This window comes from Hevea brasiliensis, chromosome 10 (genome assembly GCF_030052815.1).
Source record: "Hevea brasiliensis isolate MT/VB/25A 57/8 chromosome 10, ASM3005281v1, whole genome shotgun sequence".
In the NCBI taxonomy this organism is placed as follows: domain Eukaryota; kingdom Viridiplantae; phylum Streptophyta; class Magnoliopsida; order Malpighiales; family Euphorbiaceae; genus Hevea; species Hevea brasiliensis.
The window spans coordinates 10,103,371-10,129,423 of record NC_079502.1 but is presented as its reverse complement, the minus strand read 5'-3'; the positions used below and the strand labels follow the sequence as shown (position 1 = coordinate 10,129,423).

Below are 26,053 nucleotides of genomic sequence, written 5' to 3'. Positions count from 1 at the left end.
ATAAAAAAAATTTATTAACTTAAAAAAATTTCTTCACATAAAAAACATATATAATATTTTCTAATAATATTAAAAAATTATAAATAAAATTAAATAAGATATATTTATTTAATATTTTAGATTTAATATATATTATTTTAATTAAAATTTAAAATATTATGAAAAATATGATAATTTGATATATTAAAAAAATTTTATTTTTTTCATTAAGTTAATAAAATTTTTTATAATTAATTATTTTATTAAAAAAATATTATTTTACAAAAATTTAATAAGATTAATTTTAAAATAATATTTACTTTATATATATATATATATATATATATATATATATATATATATATATATATATATATATAAAATAAAAGCTGAAAAGTGAAGGTTCCCTTTTCTGAACCACAGCCACAAGATGCGGGCCATAGATGGGCCCCATTTGATTAAGCAGAAAACTAGCCATTCACAGAGATCTCCCTCATTCACTCGCTGACACACACAGACAATCTCATACTTCATGTTCCTATCAAAATGGAGCACAATCTAACACTCCAACTAATCCTACGTGGCACTCATCCATTCCTCCATTAAACCCCACACAACCCAGATCCCATATCAACGATCCTGATAATCGAAACAAACGCTGAAAGCCTCTTAATCAATTAATTATATTTAAGTGCCAAGCCAAACCAACAATAACAAATATTTTAGAGGTAATGGTGACGAGGAGTATGATTGTGACCCCATTTTTTTTATCATTTCCTTTTCAAGCATTTGTATTGATATATATAGGTCTCTGTGAAGGAGATTGCAGACACGAAGAAGAGAAGAGAAGAGGAGAAGAGAAGAGAAAATGGAAGTAGGGTTCTTGGGTCTGGGGATAATGGGAAAGGCCATGGCCACCAATTTGATTAAGAGTGGCTTCAAGGTCACTGTTTGGAACAGGACACTCTCCAAGGTAATCTTCACTTCTACTTTTTCTTTTGGGAAAAATACTTGATGCCCAATTGATTTTTTTTTTTTTTCAGTGTAATGAACTGGTGGAGTTAGGCGCATCAATTGGAGAAACTCCTGCAGCTGTGGTCAAGAAGTGTGAGCTTACCATTGCTATATTATCTGATCCTGCTGCCACTCTTTCGGTCTGTATTTTTCCTGTTTCTGGTTTCCAATACTTCCCTTTTGTCTACAATGAAAATATATATACATATATTTCTTTAAAATATTTTTATTACTGAAATCGATGATCTGTTCAGGTGGTTTTTGACAAAGATGGGGTTCTTGAAGAAATTTGCAATGGAAAAGGTTATATTGACATGTCAACTGTTGATCCTGAAACTTCCACCAACATCAGCAAGGTTTGTATTAGATGCTAAATGCTAATTCTACTATTCTTTCCTTTGAATGATTCTACCTAGTATTGATTTCAGAATTGGTAGAGAGAAGGAAATTTTTACATTATAATATGCTTGCTTAAGTTATTTAGACTAGTCATGTGCTTCATCTAGTTTTGAATCATAAGCTCTTTTTAGTTTTATCTTATTGCTGCTAAAAGCTGTGGCAGATTTCCTAGACGCCTGTAAATTGCTTTTATCATACGTAGAGAGGGTGGTTTCTTTCCTGTTTAGCAAACTATTTAGAGCCACATTTATTTTGTTAATTACTATCATCTGCTGATTACATCTGCAGGCAATTACGGCAAAGGGTGGTTTTTTCCTTGAAGCTCCTGTTTCAGGTAGTAAGCAACCTGCAGAAGCTGGTCAATTAGTAATCCTTGCTGCTGGAGATAAGGTAAATTGACAAATTCATTTATGATTTAGATATAGCTCGGTATCTGGTGAACTTGCGTGATAGCTTTTATGCTATGATTTTGTTGGATTATGCCTTTGAGATAGTGAACAGACTAAAATTTTCCACTCTCTTGTATGCATAGGTACTATTTGCTAGTTGTTTGCATAGGCAGACGATTGAATCATGTTCCATATATAGCACCATATAATAGAGGAAGGTTATAAATATAATGCAATGATGCCAGACATATGCCCAATGCTATGGAGAGAGATATGGATAAAAACCCACTGCAGCAAGTTGAATATAATTTGAAATCTCAGATGACCCCGTCATCTTGTTCTCTGTTTGCCTATTCCTATTACTTTTTCTTCATTGTATTTTTATTTATGTGATCTTTTATTCTCTCCAGATCAGAAAGTGGTCATTGGAATTTTTTTTTTCTTGAGAATTTGTTGGGTGACTATTTGGGCTCACATGGAAATGTGCCAGTGACTTGCTTGCTTTTCCAAATAAAGAAAGAGAAAATCTGTGAAGAAAAGAAGGGTAGAAAAGAAATAAAGAACCAGCGGTGTTCTTATCTTGGAGCCTTTCTGATTAGTGCTAAGTTTAGGGTACAAAACAATTTTATTATGTCTAGGCTACTATGATAGTGACAAGCTGCAGGCTTCTTCTACATGGATATGTATTATTTTTTATAAGCTACATATGTTTTTTTCTTGTCCCTCCATTATTAACTGCCTCATATGGAGCCTTCTTTTTTATTTTTATTTTTATTTTTATTGTAGGCACTATATGATTTGGCAATTCCAGCTTTTGATGTTATGGGGAAAAAGTCTTTCTTCTTGGGGGAGATTGGAAATGGAGCAAAAATGAAACTTGTGGTCAACATGATAATGGGCAGGTAACTGGTGCCTTTTCCATTGAAGATTAAATTTAATTAGTGATAGTTGTTCCCATGCCAAGAAGAAATATAATACAAGGTAAAATGTCAGTCAGTACCCTGTAACAATTAAGAATAGCTTCTTCTTTTTTTACAACTACAATGTGCTTGCATCAATCTAGCTATTATGTGGCTAAAATTTTGCCAAAGGGATCATAATAATATTCTTCTTACATGTTAGTATTTAGAGGAAAATGAATAAATGGAAGGATGGTGAATTTCATTATTCAGAATATTATCTATTTTCTATATTGCAGCTTATCCTGTGTCTATTCTTGTCTCAGTTAATAGATTAACTATGGTAAACTGGATGGTCTTTTGCATTGCACATTATCAACATAATGCTGAGGAACGGTTGAAAAGGGAATCCACTAAAAAATCATACATTTCAATTCAAATTTCATTTTACATATTCTAAGGCTAATATGTAGTTGTAATCCTTTAATTCTCATAGAAATTTAATTTATTTCTTTTAGCGGGATTCCTTACTAACAAAATGAAAACATTTTGTCATTAGTTATTTTAACTAGAGAGTTGTTAGATGTTTACAGCAGAGATCCATTAAATCTGTATATGTTGCTTTAGGCAAAGCCACAGAATCATGCTTGATTTTATATATCGTCAAGTATAGGTGAGCTAAATAAAGGCCGCTAGATGTAGAAAGAATCCACCATAGAATTGTCTGCATATTTTGAGCTGACTTAAACAACCCTACTTATGTTTTGAAGATACAGAAGATGTTCATATACTCAATGTTGGATAGGGTTTGGTTTCTCATCTTTTGCAGTATGATGAATGCATTTTCTGAGGGACTGGTGCTGGCAGAAAGGAGTGGACTGAACCCTGTCAATCTTCTTGATGTGTTGGTGAGAAAGCAAGCTGCAACTTGTGTGTTAACCTATTTTGGAATTTGGAATTCTGGTTTAGTGTTGATTACCTATTTTCTGGCAGGATCTAGGCGGAATTGCCAATCCCATGTTTAGGGGGAAAGGACCAGCTATGCTCAAGAGCAATTACTCCCCTGCATTTCCTCTGAAACATCAGCAGAAGGACATGAGGTTGGCTCTTGCCCTTGGGGATGAAAATGCTGTATCAATGCCAGTAGCAGCTGCAGCAAATGAGGTTGTGCTCTTCTTTCATCTTATTTACCTCTCCCCAGACTGAAAATTGGGCTGGTGATATGTTAGATAGGGATTTTGAGATAGCATGATGCCATGAATTTATTAGATAATACATCAAATTTATTTGAAATAAGTAATCATGTAAATGCCTTTATAGTTCTATATTTGTTTCATGTTGCTTTGTTATATATGTTCCCCGTTCTCTATCTATATGTTCATGGATAAATCCTATCAAGAATTGTGGTTTGGATAATTCCACACACCTTCTTAACAGTGCAATTAGCTTTAATTTTTTATTTTCCAACCCCTCCTATTTAGATTTCCTGAAGCCATATAAGTTTCCTACAGAATTGCTGATAAATGTGTCGAACTTTTATTTAGTCCTACATGAATCCATATTGAATGACATCCTTGTGTTTATATTCAAACATAAAACTTGTCATAGCAAGAGTAGAACCATAAAGTAGCAAAACAATGCTGGATGTGGATGTCTTATCTTACAGGAAGTTGTTTGATTATTGAACCGGAAACTCATCAATTAATGTTTCCTTGCAGGCTTTCAAGAAGGCCAGAAGCATGGGATTAGGGGACCTAGACTTTTCGGCTGTTTATGACATAGTGAAGGTGCAAAAGGATTAATCTATTGTATTTTCATTTATATGGCTTTCAGCAGAGTGTTGGGCGTCAGCTTTGTTAGTTACTCCACAAGTTGTGGCTTTGTGGTATTTATGCAACTTGAAATAATGTGTTAAGAGGTTCTGAACTTATTTTCATCATAGGCCACAGGAAATTCCTTTTTTTCTGGTGTCATGGTGAACTCCTGCTTACCATTGCCGCAGAATGGAATTAAGGGTTGCATTGCTAATTTGCTCTGCCTTCTGTCCATTACAAAATACACAAACACACACACACACACACACACACACACACACACACACACGTATATAGTAGAAGAGAGATGCGAGGAGTAGACAACTCCTGAAGAAAAAGTAAGCTTCAGCATTGTGCTCTTTACATTGACAACATTTTATTTTCCCTCAAAATAATTGGACTGTCAAGCATACATTTACAAAATTTGATTCAACCAAATACCTGAAGTAGCAAAAATATCCTTTTTCTACAAGAAAACAAGGGAATCGATGTTATTTTTGCTACTAAGGGTCATGGTAAAAATATGTTTCAAAAACTAAAATTTCCTGATTATGGATATCTATTTTAATGCTGTACATAATCTAATTGACTGCCATAGCACAGCAATAGTAAAAAATTGGAAATATCAAAGCTCTGCTCTACAAAAACTTGTATATATTGCTCGACCGCCCGAGTTCAGACCAGAAATGCAACACGGTGATTCTTTTCAGAAGCAAAGGTGGTTCAGCTTGCAATGCAAACTTCTTCCTCTTATTTTTATGAATCCTGTCTGAAGCCTCTGAAGATGCATCCATAATCAGGCTGTCCTGCTATTTATGTATCTTTCTATTAGCAAAGGCAACTCGCAACCCTTTTCTTCCTTTAACAACTAAAAATTTCTTGCTCAAACAGAGGGGTTCAGTAGACATAAACCATCCCTCGACCTGCTCAATAAACCATCCCTGAACCAGCTTCAATGTCAAGCCCAAGACTGCAGCAAGTTCTTCAATAGCTATATGCGTAGGATACTTGTGCTCTGCTTGAAACACCACCACCACCACCTTAGAAAATGAATAACGGAAAATATGTAATTATAATTTTGATTTATCAAGCACTGGTCTTCAAAGAAATTTCAAGCGAAATGAGGCCCTATTTACCTGTGAGAAGCAGTTTTCTGTTTTTTATTTTTTAAGAAAACTCTAATTTTTATTTTTTTAAAAAATAAGAAAAAAAATGTAAAACACGTTCATCCAACAATAACAGAAAATAATTTTCTAATTTAAAAAATAAAAAAAGTTATTCATATCTTTCCTAAATTTAAAAAAAAAATCATAATACAATATAATTAAAAACTTATTTTTACTTTTAAAATTTATTTTACTAAATCTAATTTATTTATTTTAAAATAATATGATTAATTTTTTATTATTATAAATAAATATTTTCTTAAATAATTATTTAATTTTAACTAAAAAAATTTATAATATAATTTTGATTATAAAAAAAAATGCTTTCATTTAAAAAATAGAACAAATAACTTAAAATTATTTTTCAAATCTCAAGTAAAATTTAAAAAAGTGCAAACTTAATTTTCTATGTGAAACTCTGTTTTGCATCTTCCTTTGAAGATTTTTTTCCAGAACAGTGCTCAAGTTCCACAACCACAAGTGAACAGGTAATTATTATTTCCATATTGGTCTTTTACAAATTATAGATCTTTTTATGTAAATCCAATTTCACAATTTATGAAAGAGTTTATATTAAATTAAATTTTGATTTAAAGGTAATAAAAGAAATTCCTTGATGCGAAAATTAAATTGCTTCTGGGAAAAGTATGGAGCGCATTCACAAAGAAACTAAACCCACAACCATGAACTTCCACTGTATAAAATTAAGTTGGAATTCACCAAAAAAAAAATCACACCCGCACATAAAAAGACAAACAAAAGTTTTAAGTACCAGCATGGAATTTCTCAAGGGCTTGAAGCTGAAGTGGCGATGTTCTCCTCATTTCCATCTGTCCCCTCCTCTGCTTCAATCAACTTATCAGCCGTGCTTGAATTAATCATACTGGATTCTTCGTAGACTGACTATAACTAATGAAAGGACCAAAAAAAAAAAAAAATTCACATATCCTCCAAAAGAACGGAATCCCGAGACGAGAATTCATACATATATTATAAAGAAATGAAATGAAGTGACAATCCTACTCTGAGACACCAAAATCACACAAATGAACCAATCATTCATGTCAAAGAGCACCTTAGTATCAGTGGGACTGTAAGTAAGAAGAAAATATAGCGAAACTGAGAGTGGAGAGTGTAAGGGAGATGAGAGTAAAGCATTTAGTGATTAGTTGCAGTAGTAATGCAAATGGAGATAGAAGGGACTGAAAACGAGGTTGAAGAAGAAGAACGAGGAGATAGAGGAGGAGGAGGGACCAGTAGAGAGAGTTTACCAAAGTTGTAGGGTTTTGGGTTTTATTTTTTACCAGATTTTAACACATGGATCTATTGAGGGCTTTTGCTTTTATTTTTTCTTCGAAATTTCTATTGTGGCTCCTCTTTCTCTCTAGTTTCAGTCAACTGCCATCAGGGATACGGTGTCGTTCTTAAGGACCAACACTGAGTTTTTCTGAGAACCCAGCTGCGCCCAAACCAACCCAACCCAACCAAAGCCTCACCAGAGCGAGAAATAGGTCTGGAGTCAGGGCTTGTCTCTCTGTGCTAATGTCCTATATATTTGTTGTTCTTTTGCTTATTGTGAAGAGAGCTTCCAAACAAGGATGTTGGATAACGATTGCCCGCTCTTAACCCCACCTCCAAAACGATCATCTCTGAAAACCCAATCGCATTTCAATACCTTCCCTACCCTCTTTGGAAACACAAGGTTCGTCTGAATTTATCATTTTCTTTTTCTTGTTTCCAAATTTTTTTATCTTGCATTCAATTGGGGGGGACATGTTTGTTCAATTGCCTTTGGAATGGTGAAGTGTAGTTGAGGGAGAGCTGTTACAGAAGGGTGCGCAAGGACAGCAATCGCTTGCTTTGGAAATGAGGTTGCCCCGCTGCTAAATCCCTCGGTAACAAGGTTTTCTTTCTTAATTACATATTTTATTGTACCTTCTTTGGAATAATATTCTGTATTCACTTGTTTTCTTGTTTATCTTTATTGGGTCTTCCAAGGTTTATCTATTCTTTGGACTGATTGGGTCTTAGGTATTGGATTTTCATGTATGGAATGCTTTGTGATTTTGGCATTAAAACGTTGAGATATTTGACCCTTAGTTAGCTGCTATGAATGTGTATTATAATTAGGTTAGAATATGTACTTTCCTATTTTAATTTTCTTTCTATTTTGCAACCTTCCTATTTGTATAAATTCTGGTCAAGTTTGAGGGAATAATAAAGCTTTAAGCTTTTAGCTCCTTCATCATCTCTCTTTCTTCTTCCTTTCTACTCTATTTCATGGTATCACAGCTAAAAAAAGGCATTATTTCCTTTTATTTCTCTGTTCCTATTAAAAAAAAGCACTGCCATCTTTAGTTTACTCGTTCTTAGAAGGAGGTAGATGACACCACCAGTCTAGGAAGGTTCTGTAGCTGTCACCCCTCAGAATTCTAGCACCAGATTCTTCTCCATATCCCCACTAGCCGACACAGTGTGTCCAGCATCGTTACATGTGACAACCCCGTCAGACTTTCTGGGTTCCGTTAGACGTTTCAATTGTCAAATAGCCAGCTGCACCCACCTCTTCTGATTTCCAGCCCTTCACCAGCCAAGATGGCAATTTGATGAAGTTTGTAAGAGAGATTCATACCATGTTTTTGGGCTGAAGGCTTGATGCTACTTTTGTTAAGGAGGATTCCACAGAGCCGACTTATGAACCCGCCAGGAGTTCCAGAAAGAATCCTTCAACATCTACTGCTCTTGTCCCCTAAGTATCTCTGCCACTTTTGCAGATTTTCTTTACTATAGAAAATTGTTAACTCGGTCTCTGTCCTTTTTCATGTTCCAATGATGCCCCTCTTTCCACATTTTGCTTTCATAGTACCAAAGCTTTTTAGGTTCGATTGTCTACTAACCAGATTGGATCTCTCGTTCCTATCTACCTCATTGATCATCTCTTCATTTTCAAACCCTGTACCCAATCCAGTCAAGGCTCAGATTGCTCAAGAGGACATCCGACAGCTTTTTGCTTTGTCCTTAGACCGGCTAACTTTCAATAACATTACTCATGCTAATAGCTCAATTGCCCTTCTGTTTTGAACCCGTTTATCTGACAATGATCGGGCTCATTTAAGAACTCTCCAGACATACTTAACACATCTCTTCACGAGCTATCAAAGAGTCACTTCTGAGGACACTTCCTTAGAACTGCAACTGAAATAGTTCCAGGACTACAAGATAAAAAGTGAGTAGGTAGAAGCTACCATCATTGCTCATAGTGACACAGTTGCCCTGCTCAAAGCCAATCTCCAAACCAAAGAGCAGAAGATGGCAGAGCTCATTGCAGAATTGAAGAGAGAATTTGTCAAAGCAAGTGACAACATGGCTAGATTGGTTAACATCTCTAGGCTTCGGACAGAGAAAGAGGCTTGCCTTTAGGGCTTAGCGTAATCCTTGAGCACCAACTGTCAGCAATCCAGGGAGTGGCTTGCTTGGAGGTAGCATCTAGCCAAACAGAAAAGAGACCATAATGAGCTTTGGGATCGCCGCTGGACTCCTTCGAGTCTCAACTTTCTGTGATTGAGTTGTACCCCAGTAGTTTGAGGTTATTTTTTATGCACTCATAGTTATTCCTCCATCTCCATTGCACATTTGTACAACCGTGTGATCGACTTTTGTATTGATTTGATTTTGATGATGTATAGGCTGAGCCCTGATTTTTAGCCGTGAACTGATGAGTAGGGTTGAGTCCTCTACTTGTGATTGTTATTTGATGACCAGGGTTGAGCCTTTTGATATGCCATTGCCACCCACTGTACTGTATATGAACTATTTTGAGCAGATAAAGCCCTTCTGCTTGCTTTGTTTAACTTATCTGACCATGATAGGAACAGTAGAACAACTTCTCTGAAAACCGTTTGTCCATTATACTATTGCTTTAATTTTGATGATACCACAGCTCAGTGGCCTTAAGGCCAGTCCCATGTGGGTCAACTCAATGGCCTTGCACCACTTCTTCTTGAACTTTAGATTGTGCCACTTTTAAGATACTAGGATAGGACCTTTTAAGATGGTGTACATTGATGCACTTTTTATGGAGAACTCCATCTAGATTAAATAATTGGTATGCATTATGTCTCAAGATTGCATGCACCTTGGATGGCCCTTCCAATTGGGTGATCATTTTTCCAATTCTGTGTCTTTTGTCCTTGGACGCAAGATGACCTTCCCCACCAACTCGCTTTCCACAAAACTTTTCTTCTTCACCCTTTTGTTGTATGCTCGCGCCACCTTCTTCTTCTGAGTCGCCATTCTTTTAAAGGTATCCATCCTTTCGTCGTCCAAATCCTCAAGCTCCATTGCCATAGCCTCAATATATTCATTTGGAGTCAAACCATGCTGTCGGGCCCTGCAGATGCAATAGTAAGTGGTGTTGGGAATGATGAACTGGTACCCTATGCTACCTGCAAGTGAGAAGAGTTGTGTCAAAAAAAAAAAGATATGTGATATCTGGGGCTATCAGCTAGAGCTGATAGAGCAAAAACAGACAATGGAATCATTGAAAGCAAAGAATGTCAAAGCATAACGCATCAACTACACTACAAGTATGGAGGCAAATGGAGGTACTTGGAGTGATAGCTATGGTGGTGGGAGACGTCAACACTCCCATTGCTATGCTGGAGGGACCTGAACAATTCAAGGAAAGTTAGGTCTCATCTGGCCAGCAAGTAGGTTGGTTCAGGTGTAAAAGAATAGTGATACTTACTGGAATTGGTGGATGAAGGTAGCATATCCATGATAGTAGCATTGGGCAACAAGAAGTCTCGTGGGAGTCCTGTTGAGGTGCTAACTCAACTCTAGCTATTTCACAACAAGTTCAAGGGATTGTGAGACTTGAAAGATACTATCTTTGCCTTAAAGTTTCATTATTGAAGAGATTAGTTAGGTTGGAGTAATTAATAGCTACAAAAGAGATCCTGGTGAAGTTCATCTAGTCCTAGGTATGAAGTTCGAATGGTTGAAAATGGTTAAGCTGGCTAAGTCTGAGGTGCAATGTAGCATGGTGGTGGTTGTTCTAGTGTTTGGTATGTTCTTCTATGAAAATTGGCGTGCTAGAACCTTGGAAGGTATTCTTGGGTCTCTAGAAATTCGGAAGTGTGCTATGAGAGCAATGTGCAGTAAAGAATTCATGAAGTACAGAGGGTTGTAGCAAGATGCGGTGATCTAACTCAAGAAACAAGTTTTTGCATTGGAGGTCGGGCTGGTTTCTGGTACATTTTTATATGAAAGTTGCTTTGCTAGAACAACTGGAGATATGTTTTAATTACTAGCAGGATCAAGAAGTGAAAAAGTCTAGAGTGCGGTGGTTTTTCTAGTGATGCAACAAGATTTCTTAAGTTGCAGTGACAGTCTTCTATGATAAAGCTAGTGCAATGTACTGAATCTTACTACCATGAGGTCAATTATTAATTTTGGAGGTTGTTGTGTGAGTATGATGGATTGATATAAGATGCAATAGGGTGTAACTAAGAACTAGTACGATATAGTAAGAAACTGGGTGTTGCAATGGTGAATTTATTGATTTAGTTGGATGCACAAGGGCCAAAATGTAATTTTTTTACATATTGCCTCTACTGAGCAACCACTAATAAGTCATCTTAGCAGCATAAGTTAAGAGGGCAATAGTTCTGCTTGGTTTTCTCAATATGCAGTGAGTTTTAGCTTGGTGCAGTGTTAGGAAAGAGGGTGCAATAAGGTGCAATTATTTTTACAGAAATTTTAAAAACATTTCCCCATGGAAATAGCTCTGCCAAAATTTTTTTAACATCACTAAAGGCATAATCAAGCTCATAAGTCACAAAATTCCATGGTGCAGTACAAGTTTTCCAAGATGCAATTAACAATTTCTCTGCATTCAAGGTTCTAGAAAATTAACATGAGCTTAATTTCACAAGATTCTATAAGGTGTAACTCAATACAACATAGTGAAGTTAAGAATCACAAGATTCTAATAAGTCCATTATTCCTATTTTAAAGGATGTATCTGCCCGACTCTTACACATTTCTCCAAGTATGAGTGATCCACTAGAATTTGAATCCTCAGTCTTGGTGTGAAAAACAAAAATCAACAGGGACAAGGTGGTTATCAAAAAGGCAAAGAGAAGAAATCTCATTATACCTACTGTAATAAAGGTGCCACACATGGGATACTTGCTAGGTACTTCATGGCCAACCACCATGAACCAATCAATGCAACAATAGTAGCAGACCAACCACTAACATAGCCCAAATCGGATGCCAAACTCAATTACCTTAACAAGAGCAAATTACAATGAATATATGCAGTATTAAGCAGCAAAGCAAAAGCAATCATCCTCATTTAGCATTTCCCTCCTTGTAATTCCTTTGCTTATCTAGCCAAGTCCTCACCCACCAGTCAATGGATTTTAGATTTTGGTGCCTTTGACCATATATCTGGTAATCATAACCTTTCTCCAGTCTTACATCTCCTTCCATACCATTTAAGGTTACATTAGCTAATGGTTCACGAACAATGGATAAAAGGATGGAGAAGTAAATCTTCTTCCTTCTATTCCTTTAACCTTAATTTTGTTTGCCCTTGAATGTCCATATCATTTGATTTTTTTTAGCAAATTGACTAAACACCTTAATTGCTTAATAACCTTTACCACTGACTTTGTTCATTTGAAGGACTAGGGTACAAGGAAGCTGATTGGAGTAGCACATGAGTTACAAGGATTGTACCATCTCTGCCATTTACATTAACCAGTTGCCTTCTCTTTTGTTGATCTTCATAACCGTGTGGGTCATCCAAGTCTCACCAAGCTTTAGAAATTAGTTCCTAGTCTTTCTACATTATCTTCCTTAGAACATGAGTCGTGTCAACTTGAGAAACAAATGCATCTCTCTTTCCCAAGCGAGTCAATAATCAGGCTCCATCTATGTTTCATACTGTTCATTCTGCATGAGGCCTAAGCCGTGTCGTTTTCAAAGTTGGGATTTCATTACTTTGTTACATTTATTGATGACTATTCTCATTGACTTGGTTATTTTTAATGAAACATTATTCTGAATTATTCTTTATATTTCAAAATTTCTATACTAAGATTTGTAATTAATTTGGTGTTTCCATTAAAGTATACAATAATGTAAAAGAATATTTATCTTCTCCATTTACTAATTTCATGTCTTCTCAAGGAATCACCTATCAGATCTCTTGTGCACATGCTCCTTAACAAAATAGAGTGGCCGAATATAAAATTCGGCATCTTATTGAAACTGCCCACACCTTGCTTATACATCATAAAGTTTCCCTCCGTTTTTGGGGAGGTATTGTTCTAACCGCTTGTGATCTAATTAACCAAATGCCTTCATCTATTTTATAGCATCAAAGTTCTTATTCAATTCTATTTCCATACCACATTCCTCTCAATTACCCCTGCGTGTAGTGATGGCACTAGAAATTTTATTTAATGGGGCTTTTATTTAATTAGTCAATTTTGATTATGTGTGTGTGTGTGTGTGTTCAAAATATAGAATTGACCCAATTTTATATTTTTTTACTAGTTTCAGTGAAGGCAATTTATTAAAAACTATTAAAGATATCTTATATACCATATATATTTTTAAAAATTGTTTTATGAAGTTGAATGCATTCATTTGACTGCACTCAAGACCTTTGGCTCTGCCCTTGTTTGCGTGTGTTGGTTGTACATGTTTTCTTAATAATCACACTCCTAGAAAAGATAAACTTCAGCCTAAATTAGTTAGAGATGCCTCTTTAGGATACTTCTGTCCTGTCTTCAAAAAATTTACAAATGCTATGACCCAGCAACAAACAACTACTTGGTCTCAACAGACGTAACCTTTCTTGAAACATTTTCATATTTTTCAAGTATGACGCACAACTATCTCATTCCTAAAGCTCTGCCAATTCCTGTTCTTCCTCCACCACTGTTCACCCCCTCTCCGAGTATACTCACGTCATCCTCACCCTCTAGATAACGCCATTAATGTTTCTTTACGTGAAACAGGTACTATATTAGCTCCTAGTAACTTTCCTCCTATTCCACCGCTGATCATGCCTTCAATAGAACCAACAGTCCTCCCATCGTTTTTCAAAAAAGTTACTTGCTCCTTTTGCAACCCACATCCCATTTATAATTTTTTTTAAGTTAATATCGTTTATCACCATCCTATTCTGCCTTTGTGTCTTCTTTGTCTATTGTTCCTATACCAAAAATTGTTAGGAAAGGATTATCACATCCAGGATAGCGTGATGCAATGGTTGAGAAGATAACTGCTCTCTATAATAATGGAACTTGGGAGTTAGTTCTATTACCACAGGGCAAATCTGCTATTGGATATCACTGGGTTTATACCTTGAAAATAGGTCATGATGGAAATATTAATTAGTTGAAAGCTCATCTTGTAGCTAAAGGCTACACTCAAATATATGGGTTTGATCACAATGATACCTTCTCACCGGTGGCTATAATTGTATCAGTATGCCTTCTTATCTCCTTAGCAGCAATCCATCATTGGATGCTTCATCAATTGGATATTAGGAATGCCTTTTTACATGGAGAGCTAACCAAGGAAGTTTATATGGAACAACAATCAGGGATTATTGCTCAGAAGGAGTTTGACTTACTGTGTCATCTATGACATGCACTAAATAGTTTGAAACAATCTCTAAGAGCATGGTTTGGATGTTTTAGGGCTTTGGTCCAACAATTTGAAGTTTCTTAGAGGGAAGCTGATTATTCAGTGTTCTTTTGCCATGGTGATTATGGTAAATGCATTTATTCGACAGTCTATTTTGATGATATTTTCATAATAGTTAGTTACCATGATAAGATCTCTTGGCTCAAACAACATTTGTTTAGTCACTTTCAAACTACAAATATGATTGAGGTACACAGTCTAAGACTACCATTGTTATTTCACAAACGAAGTATGTTTTAGATATATTAGAAGAAATGGGGCATGTCAAACTGCAAACATGTAGATACTCCTATGGATCCAAATGTCAAACTTGCTCCTGGACAAGGGGAGCCATTGGAAGACCCTGGCAGATATTGAAGACAGGTGGGTAAGCTAAATTATCTCACAATAACACAACCAGATATTTCATTTGTTGTAAGTTTGGTGAGCGAGTTTCTGCCCTTGCCTATTGTTTTTGTACAAATTGTTTCTTTTGTTTTCTTGCGTGTAAATCATTCATCATTACTTATTGAGAATCTGACCATGCAAGCAACTCAATGAAGGCAGAATACGATGTATGCCGAGTATATGACATCCGTACAACTAAAATTTTTGCTAATGCAAAGACCCAACAATTATGACTAAGTTCTCAATTGTAGCCAAAGATAAGTTGGTATTTTACTTATAGAATTTTAAATTGTCTGGTTATGGATGATTTCACCTCATTTGACTTCTTTAAAGATTCTACTTAAAATTTGCAGCCTTGATAAAATTTTCTTCTTCTAGGTACCATTGGCAACCACATTCCTTTTCCATGTTTTTTACCAGTTTGTTTTAGAATTAAAATTTAAGTTATAAAATATGGTTGTGGATTCTTTATTTTTGGGTCTGTGTGTGGAAAGGAGGGAGATTGTGGGGTGGGTCTGTGTGTGGAAAGGAGGGAGATTGTGGGGGAGGAGGGGGTGAGGAAGATTACAATCAAATGCCTGAAAGCTTTGACCTACCCCTAATTTAACTTTCTAGTTGGTGTAAATAATTGCAACAAGGCTGTTGAAGTCATGGATCTTTTTTCCCTCATATAATTTTTTTCAGAAAATTGGGATATGTATGATTCTTGACGTTTTCTCTTAGTTCTGTGTTCAGCAAAGTTGTGTTCAGCAAACTCAATTTGGTGATCCAGTTTTGCTGACCACCATAACAAATTTGGCAAAAAGTTTCCTGATTATTTGTGGAGATGTAAAAACAACATATTCAACTGCTTTCCTTTTTTTTTATTTATTAAAAAAAAAAAACTAGTAATGCAATACTATCTTGCTAGTTTTTGATGGGCATGTTTCTGGTTCTTGTTCTATCCTGCTTCATTTTGTCATTTTTTTTTAAGCTTAAATATCTTCTAATGCATAAATTCTTACTTTCTTATTCATCCTTAAATATCACCATCAATAATTCATATGTAGTTTGGTTTGCATTTGCAGGTTAATTTAGACATACTGCAGACTCAATTGTCAGAAGAGCATACAAGAACATCTTGATCGTGACTGTAGATTGAGATCCAAGTTTTGCATGGAAACTAGATTTGGTTTAACTGCATTACACATCCCTTGTATGGCTTGCAAAATTTTTGAGATTGTAATGTAGCATCTTTTTTCTTATAGTACTTTAAGAAGGAAATATACTTGATAGATCACCGTTAAATTAATTTTTTTTTTTTTTTAAAGAAACGATTGGGGCGTTTGAATTTTAATTTTCAGTATTTTCAGCTGTGTTTTGTAGGTTTAATTCGTTAATTTATAAGCCCAATATTAGTCCTTTTCTTTTCCCTTGACAACGTTTATTGCACTTGATATAACCGCTATAACAGAAGATAACAATTGGTTTGGTTATTGTCGTTTCTACATCTAGTTCAGTTTGGTTTGATTATAGATTTTTTTGGAAATTAAGGTCATCCAGTTATGTTCAAAAATCATTCGCAAAACGACCAAATGTTCAATTACTTGTGAAGGCAGCCTTAAGAGTCACAGGCACTTTCGCACATTCTGGTGTTTCTTCTTAGAGAAGCCCATAAATTTTCATGAGTGCACAAGTGACCTGAGGAACAAATAGTAGTGGGGTTAATAATTCAAGTGTCTATAAAATTAAGCCTAATAAAAACAAATTATATGTACTGAATTCTGCTGGCAACAACTAACAAGACATCAACTGACAAAAAATATATTTATCCATTAAACGTACAGCTCAGAGTCAACAGCCCAACAATCATACAAAGCGAAGTAAGGTCATTTTGACATCAATAAACATATTTGTATCCACTCAAAATATCATGCTCTACCACCAAAAGAAAACCCACAAGGGAAAAAAATATATATAACTATAGAAAAGAATTAACAAAAAAAATGGAAAAAAACCTTCCCACCCCCCATCTAATGCCATTGGGGTATGCAGAACGATACTCTACATGGAGAAGTAATTCCAGCCTTCAGGCGCCCTGTGCTGGAGGAAAGTACCTTTACAGCCACCTGAATTATGCGAGACTACTTCAACCTTCCGGTATCTCAATAGCTACAATGATAAGTCCCCTGTTGGCGTTTTTATCAGTGATATGATGCAACACCAATTACAGCAGATACAAGAATACATCTACTGGAACAATTGCGCATTTCCACCCCCACTAAATAGTATGATTGCCTAATCAAGTAGTTTGGAGCAAAATATCACCACAGGAATTAAAATAGCTCCTCAGAATTGAACTTGTTCCATGCTTCCTATTTCAACATGAGAAAACCTAAAATGAGAGCCAACCAACAAGACAAAACCAGCTATACAAGTATCATGACAATACAAAATATGATTCCAAGGCTAAAACTCCTTTGTGGCTTCAAAATTTGAAACATTACCTTCAGCAAGTCAAACACCTTCTCTGCGATATATTTTTGTTCAAGATTGGCACCTTTTTGTTGTACTTTATCAGGATGGATGCATAAAGTTGCCTTCCTATAAGCTTTCTTAACAGCAGCTGCAGTAATCAAATCAGTCAACGAAACAGGCTGCCAACCGCATTCAGGCCACAGCACCTGCTCATCATGTAATAAATATTAGAAGTTTGTTGAAAATATTGATAAAATGTTTAATAATTACATAAAGGTAAGAAGTCAAAACTCAACGAAGAAATTTTGGCAAAGGTAAAGATTAAAAATAATATGAAAACAATAAATAAAATAATATAATAAAATTGAATTTTGGTTATATTTAATGTTTCCATATTCTTATCAATTAACCCTTTATTTCAGTGATTATCCTCAGGAAGTTCAAAGGTTTACAAACTGTAGAAAACACACAATAGTGCATGCAAATATAAATAAGAGTCTCGCATACACACACATTCTCAAATAGATAAGAGGAAGAGAAATCTAACAAGCCAAACAGATGCCGGAGCTTGGTGAGCTTAAATCCAATGAATAAAGAATATGCAGATGAGTTCAATATTCTAATTCATAAAATAATTCTTTTAGCATTGGACTTTATTAAGATTGCTTATTAGTTAGAAGGCAACCATTTCAAGTATATATAGCCAGATGAATAGAAGTTTCAGACTGATGACACCATCTACATTATGAGAATCTTGTAGCTATATTTTGCAATCACACTAAAGAGTTATTTAAATCAAAGATGCAGCCAGCATATAAGTCCCAGGAATTGCACTAGCATTTCTAGAGAGGAGTTCTGAAGATAAAAGGGGAAGGAGAAACAAAATTAAGTTCTGGTTCTTTAACGAGAAGGTTTTAAATTGGTAAGCCACTTGGAAATTTAATTTCCCCAAAACACTGCTGTAAAAAATTAATAGTAAATGCAAAAAAAAAAAAAAAGAAGGTTGCAGTGATAACAAATCCAGGACCCCAATAATAAAATTAATGACTTTATTATAATTCGTCCATCCCAAAAAGAACATCTCAATTCTGGATCTAATCAACTTTAGCCAAGTACCGCATAATATTTTGGTTGCACAACCACACTCTTATAATAAAATTCAACACAACAAATTCAGCTTAATTCCTCTCTGATGTCATATCAGAAAGTCAATATCTGCCTATCTCAAAACTGAGCAATGGAACTATGGATTTAAATCCTAAATGATAAAATACAGATAGAATACTGCAAAGTGCGAGACACCATGCAAGGATCCATTTCAATAAAAGATACAGCTACAACTGATCATTAACAATAATTCTCTGTAAATTAATACCATGCAGCAGATGATAAAAAAATGTATAAATAATACGAACGCACATATTGCATTGTCGATAGCAGAGCACGTAGATTCCCCTCTTTCCCTGCAGCCCAACGCTTGATCTCAACATCAAGTGTTTCAGAAATCCTCTGATATCACCATGGATCAATATCAGCATGATTATGTTAAATAAAATTGAAAAATCAGACTAAGGACCATTTCCATGTCAAAAACCACAAGAAAAGGAAAGCTCCAACAATATACAACCAAATTAGTTTCTATACACTTGAATATTTGATTGGATTCAAGAAGACAAATACACAACATCAAAAAAAAAAAAAGAAGAAAAAAGTCGGTTCGATAAATTCTAGAGTTAAATCAGGTAATAAATGAAGCGCATAGAGACAGAGCATAATGCTCAGAGAGGGTTCTTTTTGGAGAACACAGCAAAATGATGTATGGATGCTATTCCTTTGACTGCTTTATGGATAATTTGAAAGCCAGAACCTGGAGACTTCTATGCTTCTGAAAATATAGAAGCACCATGGTAAAACCGTGCAGAAATTGACTGCATACACTTCACTTTTGGATGATTGGAAATTTCTTGCAAGATTACTTTGATATTGTCACTTTTGTTGATAGCCTATTCTTGAGATTTTGTATATACTATAGTGCAATACCAATGCATGTCATTTTCAATATAAATTTATTGTTGAAGGAAAAGGCTCCTACCTCAAACCAATAATGCCCATGTCAGTTTATTCATATTTTCAGCCTATGAAAATCTAACCTAAAAGATAGATAGGACAGACCAACACTCAGTCCATTCTTAAACTATAACAGCAATGACCACCACCCCCCCCCCAACCTAAAAAAAAAAACCCAAAAAAACAAATAATAAATAAATAAAATTAAATACAAGGTTCCCTAAGGAATTAAAACAGCAAGAATTGCAGCAATCCTAACAAAGTTTCACTGCTCCACTTACATGTCTCTCTGCTTGTTCTCTCTGAACTTGAAGATCCCGTTGATTCTTCTCAGCCAGTGCTTTTGCCTGAACATACGGGCTTTACAGTTAAAAGATGCCGAATGACTGTGTGAATAGTTTAAATCAAGCACAAAACATAACTCACAAATCAATATCCAAAAACATACCGCACGCTCTTGAGTCCTTTGGTGACGTTCCAACCTAGCCCTTCGCCTCTCTTCAGTTTCCCCTTCAACCTCTGGGAACTCTCCAGATGTTCCAGTAGCTTTTCCAAGCAAAAGTAGTTAAGCCAATATACAACTGAATAAGGATTGTTTGATCCCCAGTTATCATTCTGATTAAGAAAATGTAAATACCTCCAAAAATTGAAGATAGATCATCAACAATGTTTGCAGTTGAAGATGCTTTCTTCATGCTAGATGTAGCTACAACAGATGTCCTTCTGGCAGCTTCAGACCCTCCCTTATTCTGGGTATCAAAGAAAGGATCCTGCAATATAGGTGGGGCAATTAACTCACTTATACTACAAGAAGGTAGTGGACATGACACAAATATTAATAACCATTGATGCTAACCGAAGAGGTAGCCCTAGGCCTTGGCGCACTGCTCGCTCGAGAACTGAAGAATGATTCAAGATCATTTTCATTCCTCTGTTGGTTTGCTCTAGCGGCAGCAGCTGCCCTTTCTCGAGCATCTGCAGCAGCCCTTTCTCGAGCCTCTGCTGCAGCCCTTTCAACAGCAGCTCGTTCAGCCCTCTGTCTAGCATCAGCTTCAGCCCTTGCAACTGCAGCTCTCTCTCTTGTTTCTGCACTTGCCCTTTCCCGTGCTTCTGCAGCAGCCTTTTCAGCTCTTTCTCTTGCCTCTGCTGCTGCCCTTTCACGGGCTTCAGCTTGTGCTCTCTGAACTGCAGCTCTTTCTGCTCTCTCTCGAGCTTCAGCAGCTGCCTTTTCCACAGCAACCCTTTCAGCTTTTAGGCGTGCTTCAGCAGCTGCTCTTTCACGTGCCTCTCTAGTAGCCCTTTCTACTGCTTGTCTGGCCTTTTCCCTTTCTCTCTCAATCTCCCTTGCTCGCTCTCTCTCTCTCTCAAGCCTCCTCTGCTCTCTTTCTTTCTCCTCTCGTTCCCTCTCTTTCTCAAGTCTCCTCTGTTCTTTCCCTTCCTCCTCCCTTTCCCTTTGTTGCCTCTCACGATCCAATCTCTCCTGCCTTTCTTTTAATTCTTTCTGCTGAGCTTCTTGCATATCTTTATCTAGTTGACCAGTTTCTCTACTTCTAGCAGCCTTTAGATACTCCCTTTCTCTCATTTGCCTGAATTTAGCCTCTGCTTTATCCATGGCCTCCTTCATGGCAGCAGCAGATGCTGCAGCAGAAGATGCATTTGCATCCACATCTTCTCCATAAAGAACATCAGCATGTTCACTAACATTGCTCTGGGTTCTACCCATTGCAAAATCTTCAAGTTCGTCCATTTGAGATGCCACTGAGCTCCTTGTTGCACGAGCTGACCTGGGGCTTTGAGAATATGAAGTGGAATATTCATTAACCTTCTTCCTTGAGTTTGTTGATGAAAAAGAACCTGTCTCTGACTTTGAAATCCGAGGTGGTAGAGGCCTTGGGGGTCTTGAAGGGGGTGGAGCACTTGTGGGTTGAGTAAAAAGTGGAACTTCCGACACAGTAAGCCACACATCATCAGGTGATTCTGAAATATCTTCAGATCTTGGAGGTGAATTTGCCTCATTAGTACTGGCATTCACATATGAAGGAGATGAGACATTTTGACCAACAGAAGGCATATCAAACAATGTTTCATGTGATTCCTGGAAATCATCATTAGGCATATTCCTCTGTGACTGGCCTTCAGCTTCATCCACAGGATATTTGTCAACTGGCTCTTTACTAGAAGTTGAAAAAGTGCCACCCATGCTTGGTCCAGTTCTTAGAGGGCTCCTGTCTTTTCCTCTCCTATTGACTCCATGTGAAACTGGAGGTACAGATTTTCCAAGATTATCAAAGGAGTCCATATCATCAAATACTCCTGTATTGACCGATGAATTATCAACCTTTGTGTTTCCAGAGCTACTGAATTTACTAATTTCTTCCAATGGGTCTACATACAACCCTGAGGATGAAGATGCAGGGGTTGAAGCTGATTCTAAGACAACAAAAGGGTCTTCTATTATACTGGAGGTTATCCTGGCCGAATTTGCTGATGGTTTCTGGGACCGACTGGACTCTGAAGTTGACCTGAGGAAAGCAATAAAAATCAACGGGTGTATTTCAGGAACAAAAGGCACAAGCAAACAAGTCTGATCAATAAACAAATCCAATGGAAACTAAACTGCTAAAAATGTGCATAAATTTTTCTTTATTAAACATAACTAACATGAGTTTTTTTCCTGGAACAGGCTAAGCTGTAGCTAGAATTTGTAACTTTGAAAAGAACTTGCATTCTTTTTTTTTTTTTTTTTAAAAAAAGGAGGAAAGAAACAAAGGAACACAAAAGGTAAACAAAATTATGGTTTCTTAATATTTATTATACATATAGAATATCAAAAAAAGGAGAGAAAATTACAGCACATTAGCAACTAGCTGAAAACAAGCAGCAAAACTTTGGGCATATAGAACAATACAAGACATTGAAGAATATTTTATTAGATTAAAAATAAACATCAACAGTGACAAATGACTGCCCTTTTAAGTCAGGACTATCCACCATCATAGCATTACTCTAAAAGAGAAATGGAATGCAACAAACATTAAAATGGAATGCAACAAACACTAAAATCAAAGTTCTAGCCGATAGCGTTTAGCTTTCAGCCTACTAGTTAACATTGTCACATATTAACATCACATGTGAACTCTACATACAACCAATTGTAGTTCAATTCTGCAGATGCTACTACAACCATAGACAGACTGTCATTCTCATCTTTTCTCCTTTTTATCAGCGCTGGACTAAAATGTTTTATAGCCAAATTTTTATAATTATTCCAGCTAACATTTAGCTCTCAAAGAGAAACTTTGAGAATGAAACAATAGAAAGACGGATTCAGGATAGCAAACAACTTCCCTTCTAAATGCTGTAAACATTATATCAATTCACTATTTTAAACTGATCAACCCCATTACTTCACATTCACAATTTATCATACCATTCACACAAAGAACTGAACTTTTATAATTCTAAGTATTATTTTAGAACTAATATAGTCAAGATTCTAACCATGTCTTTATTATAAACCCATGGTTGCTACCAAAAGAACATCTTACCTAAAATATGGCATCATAAATTTGTGCAACACATTGTCCTAGTATATATAGTTACATCAACATTCCAGTGTTAAGTATAAAATTTGTAAAAACTTCAATCAAAGCTTGCTATAACAAAAGAATGTTATGCAAAACTAAAATGCAAGTAAAACTACAAAACCCAAGTTTGACTGATGCAATTACATACAAATGATTCTGGTCGATAAAGATGTATTGCTTGTTACAAAAACTTGAATGCACATTTGTAGAAAAAAAATCAAAATAATGGCATACATTACGCAAATACCAAAAAAATAATTATTTAATTGATCTTAGCATAACTAATGTATTTAAGTATTAAATAAAACGTCAATCCATGACACAATAGAAAAAAGATATACCATAATCGCAAATACAAGAATTAAGTACTTGAGCAAAACCACTTGATTTGATAAACAACATCTGCAACAAAAATTACTAGTATAATAAAATCAAATACCTGGGAATACTAGGGGAGCTACTGCGACCAAAACCAGGAAGCAAATCATCAAAAGCAGCTGAATCCTTATCCGCTTTGGCAGTCTCTCTCCTGGATTCAGTCTCCTTTTTACCTAAATTCTCCAACAGATCATCGAATGGCGAGCTGTTGTTTTGCGCCCTACGTTTTGGGGAAGAAGCAGTACCGATCGAAGTAAACGCATCATCAAACTTAGCCGATTGCGGACCCACAGACGAACTCTTGAGACCAGGCAATCCATCAAAAATATCATCATCATAAACTGGCTTATCAAAAACCGGAAGAGACGAAGATTTCGCATTCTGGTCCTTGAAAATGGAGTCATAATCAAATGCAGAAGAGGAGGAGTTAATTCCTCCACCAGCACCACCGCCACGCGATTCCGCATACTTTGGCGGGCCACCAAAGACGTCGTTGAACAAAAGACCATCACTGACATCGCGATCGTGATCATGATCATCGAAAATAGGAGCAGATTTGTTGGAAGCGGAGGATGATCGGGAGTGAGCAGAAGCACTGGATCCGAGACCGAAATTGACAGAGGAGAAAGTGTTAGTGTTAGTGTTGGTATTACGGGACGGAGCCATGGGGGCGGATTTACCCTGGGGTTTGAAGCCGAAGTCCCGGGCCAAGAGACCAGGAAAATCATCCATAGATTTGAATTCAGCGGCGGTGGATCTGGTCGGCCGGCGAGTGGGTGGTTGTTTGGGAAATGAAATTTTTTCAGATCTAACAACACAAATTGCTCAAAGATAAAGGAAATCACGGGAGTGGTAGAGACCGAGAGAGGACTGAGCCTGAGGAGGGTAAAAAGATAAACAAAATTAGAGGGTGACTAGTCAATTATAGCAAAATTAAGGGAAATCCAAAAATATTTACTAATGAAAATGGAGGAAATTGAATTTTTTTTTTGTGTTTTTTCCCTTTTTTATAAAAGTGAAGGAGAAGAGAGGACCAAATCTTAATTAATTAGGTTTCTTCTTCTTCTTTGTTCTAGGTCCTCTCTCTCATATTGCCTTTTAAAGTGCCCTTGTTTTGTTTTGTTTTTGGGTAAATTACAATGGCAAAAACTATAATTTATTTCTTATATCTTTAAAATAAGTAATTTTATTTTTAAAATTTAATAAAATTTATAATTTAATTTTTTTCATTTAATTTTTTAATTAATTAACCATTAATTATAATTAAAATAATTAAAATATCCTTAAATTTATATATCTTTTAGCTGAATGATATTCTTAAAAATATCCTTAAAAATAGTATTTAAGGTTTTATGTTATAAGTAAAATGGTTTCTTTATTCAAACCATTGACTTAAACTATTTTTTATAATACAAAACCTGGACTAAATTATTTAAATTAGAAAATATAAAAAATCAAGGGTATTTTTATATTTTTTTAATAATTACTGTTAAATTATATTGAAAATTAGATAAAATAATTAAATTATAAGTTTATTAAATTTTAAAGATTAAATTATTTAATTTTAAAATATAAAAACTAAGTTATATATTTTTTTGTCAAAATTTAAGGACTGTTTTGTAGTTTACCCTTTTGTTTTAGATAGAGTTTGATTTCTTTTTTTTTTTTTTTACCGTTAAAGCCCCGCCAGATTATTATGATTTTGTTTGGACACTTGTATTTTGAAATTATTAACAATTGTACCCTCCATAATTCGATAAATAATGGAATGCAATTTGGTTAGTTTATATATTAGATAACAGGTAGTTAACTGTTATTGTAGCTTGTAGGTAATAGTTAACCATTAGTTAATATATTTTAAGATTTTTCTTATATACAGTAAAATTATATATTTTATATGTTAAATAATTATTAAATTTCTAATTTATTTTTAAATTTATTTTTATTAATTTACTTTCTAATGTGTTGCAATAGTAGAAAATAATAATGATATTTAGCTTTGTAATACACCAAAATTTTTTGCTTACAAATATTAATAGCAAAGTTATTTTAACCATTATTTAAAATATTTTAATTATTATTATTTATTTATTACATGTTTATAAACAATTTCATTGTGCAAAAATTACTTTTAATTTTTTTAATTAATAGGTTTAATAAGAATGTTTCAATTTAAATCAATGATCGATGTACAAAAAAATAATGATCTCTCTCTTATAGAAAAATAAGTCCGTCTTGTAATATGGAGAATGAATTTCATATGAACGTGAGAGATAATACATGTATATTAGATATATCTAATAATCTCTCTCAAATTAAAACAAGATAAGGGAAAACTTATTTTGAAACTATTAATTTTATCAAATAGATTGATCAAATCATTGGAGGTTAAGATTAAAGTTATTAGCTGATCTCCAAATATTAAATCAAACACTCTAAATTTAGGAATGATAACGAGTAAGGTACTAATGAATATTATCCTTCCATAATTCGAATCCGATTAATATTTTAAAATTTGAATCTATTTCAAACTCGATTAAATTTATTTTTAATTATTTAAGTCCGTCTAAAATCTTATTATTATTATAAAAAAAATATAGGAATATGTATAATTTTATATATTTTGATTAATAATTTATAAAAAAAAATTTCTAATAATTTATATTTTAAAATTTTAATAATTTTATAAAATATTTAAATTACATTTTATTTGAAATAAAATATATAAAAAATTTATAAATATTATAATAAAAACATATATTTTATATTTAATTAAATATTTATGTA

General features: G+C 34.9%; 3 protein-coding genes and 2 long non-coding RNA genes across 7 annotated transcripts; 2 read left to right on the top strand and 3 right to left on the bottom strand.

Annotated features, from left to right (window-relative positions):
- The first annotated feature begins 770 nt into the window (after positions 1-770).
- Positions 771-4,708, top strand: LOC110650428 (glyoxylate/succinic semialdehyde reductase 1). The gene is made up of 8 exons (XM_021805381.2): positions 771-952; positions 1,023-1,133; positions 1,248-1,349; positions 1,681-1,782; positions 2,568-2,683; positions 3,510-3,588; positions 3,674-3,844; positions 4,399-4,708. The coding sequence occupies exons 1-8, from the start codon at positions 848-850 to the stop codon at positions 4,480-4,482; spliced, it is 870 nt and encodes a 289-aa protein (XP_021661073.2). The 5' UTR covers positions 771-847; the 3' UTR covers positions 4,483-4,708.
- A 120-nt stretch (positions 4,709-4,828) lies between these two features.
- Positions 4,829-6,555, bottom strand: LOC110650429 (uncharacterized). Its single transcript, XR_009140708.1, has 2 exons — positions 6,433-6,555; positions 4,829-5,509 (listed from the first exon to the last, which is right to left on the bottom strand). It is a non-coding gene; the product is annotated as an uncharacterized LOC110650429 (long non-coding RNA).
- On the top strand, positions 6,322-16,141 carry LOC110650427 (uncharacterized). 3 transcript variants are annotated; one of them, XR_009140707.1, is made up of 3 exons: positions 6,325-7,362; positions 7,471-7,563; positions 15,845-16,141. It is a non-coding gene; the product is annotated as an uncharacterized LOC110650427 (long non-coding RNA). The 3 variants fall into 3 exon arrangements; XR_002493943.2 differs by having other exon boundaries at positions 6,322-7,555; XR_002493944.2 differs by having other exon boundaries at positions 6,322-7,563.
- On the bottom strand, positions 7,866-10,502 carry LOC131169797 (uncharacterized). Its single transcript, XM_058129158.1, has 3 exons — positions 10,408-10,502; positions 10,269-10,328; positions 7,866-10,105 (listed from the first exon to the last, which is right to left on the bottom strand). Exons 1-3 carry the CDS (start codon positions 10,436-10,438, stop codon positions 9,822-9,824), a joined length of 375 nt encoding a protein of 124 aa, XP_057985141.1. The 5' UTR covers positions 10,439-10,502; the 3' UTR covers positions 7,866-9,821.
- Positions 16,142-16,569: 428 nt separating the features above from the next.
- On the bottom strand, positions 16,570-24,330 carry LOC110650426 (auxilin-related protein 2). The gene is made up of 8 exons (XM_021805380.2): positions 23,328-24,330; positions 20,158-21,823; positions 19,939-20,071; positions 19,750-19,847; positions 19,583-19,648; positions 18,654-18,743; positions 17,264-17,440; positions 16,570-17,131 (listed from the first exon to the last, which is right to left on the bottom strand). Exons 1-8 carry the CDS (start codon positions 23,996-23,998, stop codon positions 17,093-17,095), a joined length of 2,940 nt encoding a protein of 979 aa, XP_021661072.2. The 5' UTR covers positions 23,999-24,330; the 3' UTR covers positions 16,570-17,092.
- Between the last annotated feature and the right edge of the window lie 1,723 nt (positions 24,331-26,053).

What these genes read in the sequence shown, in the direction of transcription:
- LOC131169797 (XM_058129158.1), bottom strand. Translation starts at nt 10,438, where the DNA reads ATGGATATGCTACCTTCATCCACCAATTCCA. An exon ending in ACCTTCATCCACCAATTCCA is followed by an intron (nt 10,329 to 10,407) that starts GTAAGTATCACT and finishes TGAATTGTTCAG; the next exon opens with GTCCCTCCAGCATAGCAATG. An exon ending in CACCATAGCTATCACTCCAA is followed by an intron (nt 10,106 to 10,268) that starts GTACCTCCATTT and finishes TCTCACTTGCAG; the next exon opens with GTAGCATAGGGTACCAGTTC.
- LOC110650428 (XM_021805381.2), top strand. Translation starts at nt 848, where the DNA reads ATGGAAGTAGGGTTCTTGGGTCTGGGGATAATGGGAAAGGCCATGGCC. An exon ending in GTCAACATGATAATGGGCAG is followed by an intron (nt 2,684 to 3,509) that starts GTAACTGGTGCC and finishes CATCTTTTGCAG; the next exon opens with TATGATGAATGCATTTTCTG. An exon ending in TCAATCTTCTTGATGTGTTG is followed by an intron (nt 3,589 to 3,673) that starts GTGAGAAAGCAA and finishes ATTTTCTGGCAG; the next exon opens with GATCTAGGCGGAATTGCCAA.
- LOC110650426 (XM_021805380.2), bottom strand. Translation starts at nt 23,998, where the DNA reads ATGGATGATTTTCCTGGTCTCTTGGCCCGGGACTTCGGCTTCAAACCC. An exon ending in AGCTCCCCTAGTATTCCCAG is followed by an intron (nt 21,824 to 23,327) that starts GTATTTGATTTT and finishes TGCTTTCCTCAG; the next exon opens with GTCAACTTCAGAGTCCAGTC. An exon ending in AGGTGTTTGACTTGCTGAAG is followed by an intron (nt 17,132 to 17,263) that starts GTAATGTTTCAA and finishes ATGTTGAAATAG; the next exon opens with GAAGCATGGAACAAGTTCAA.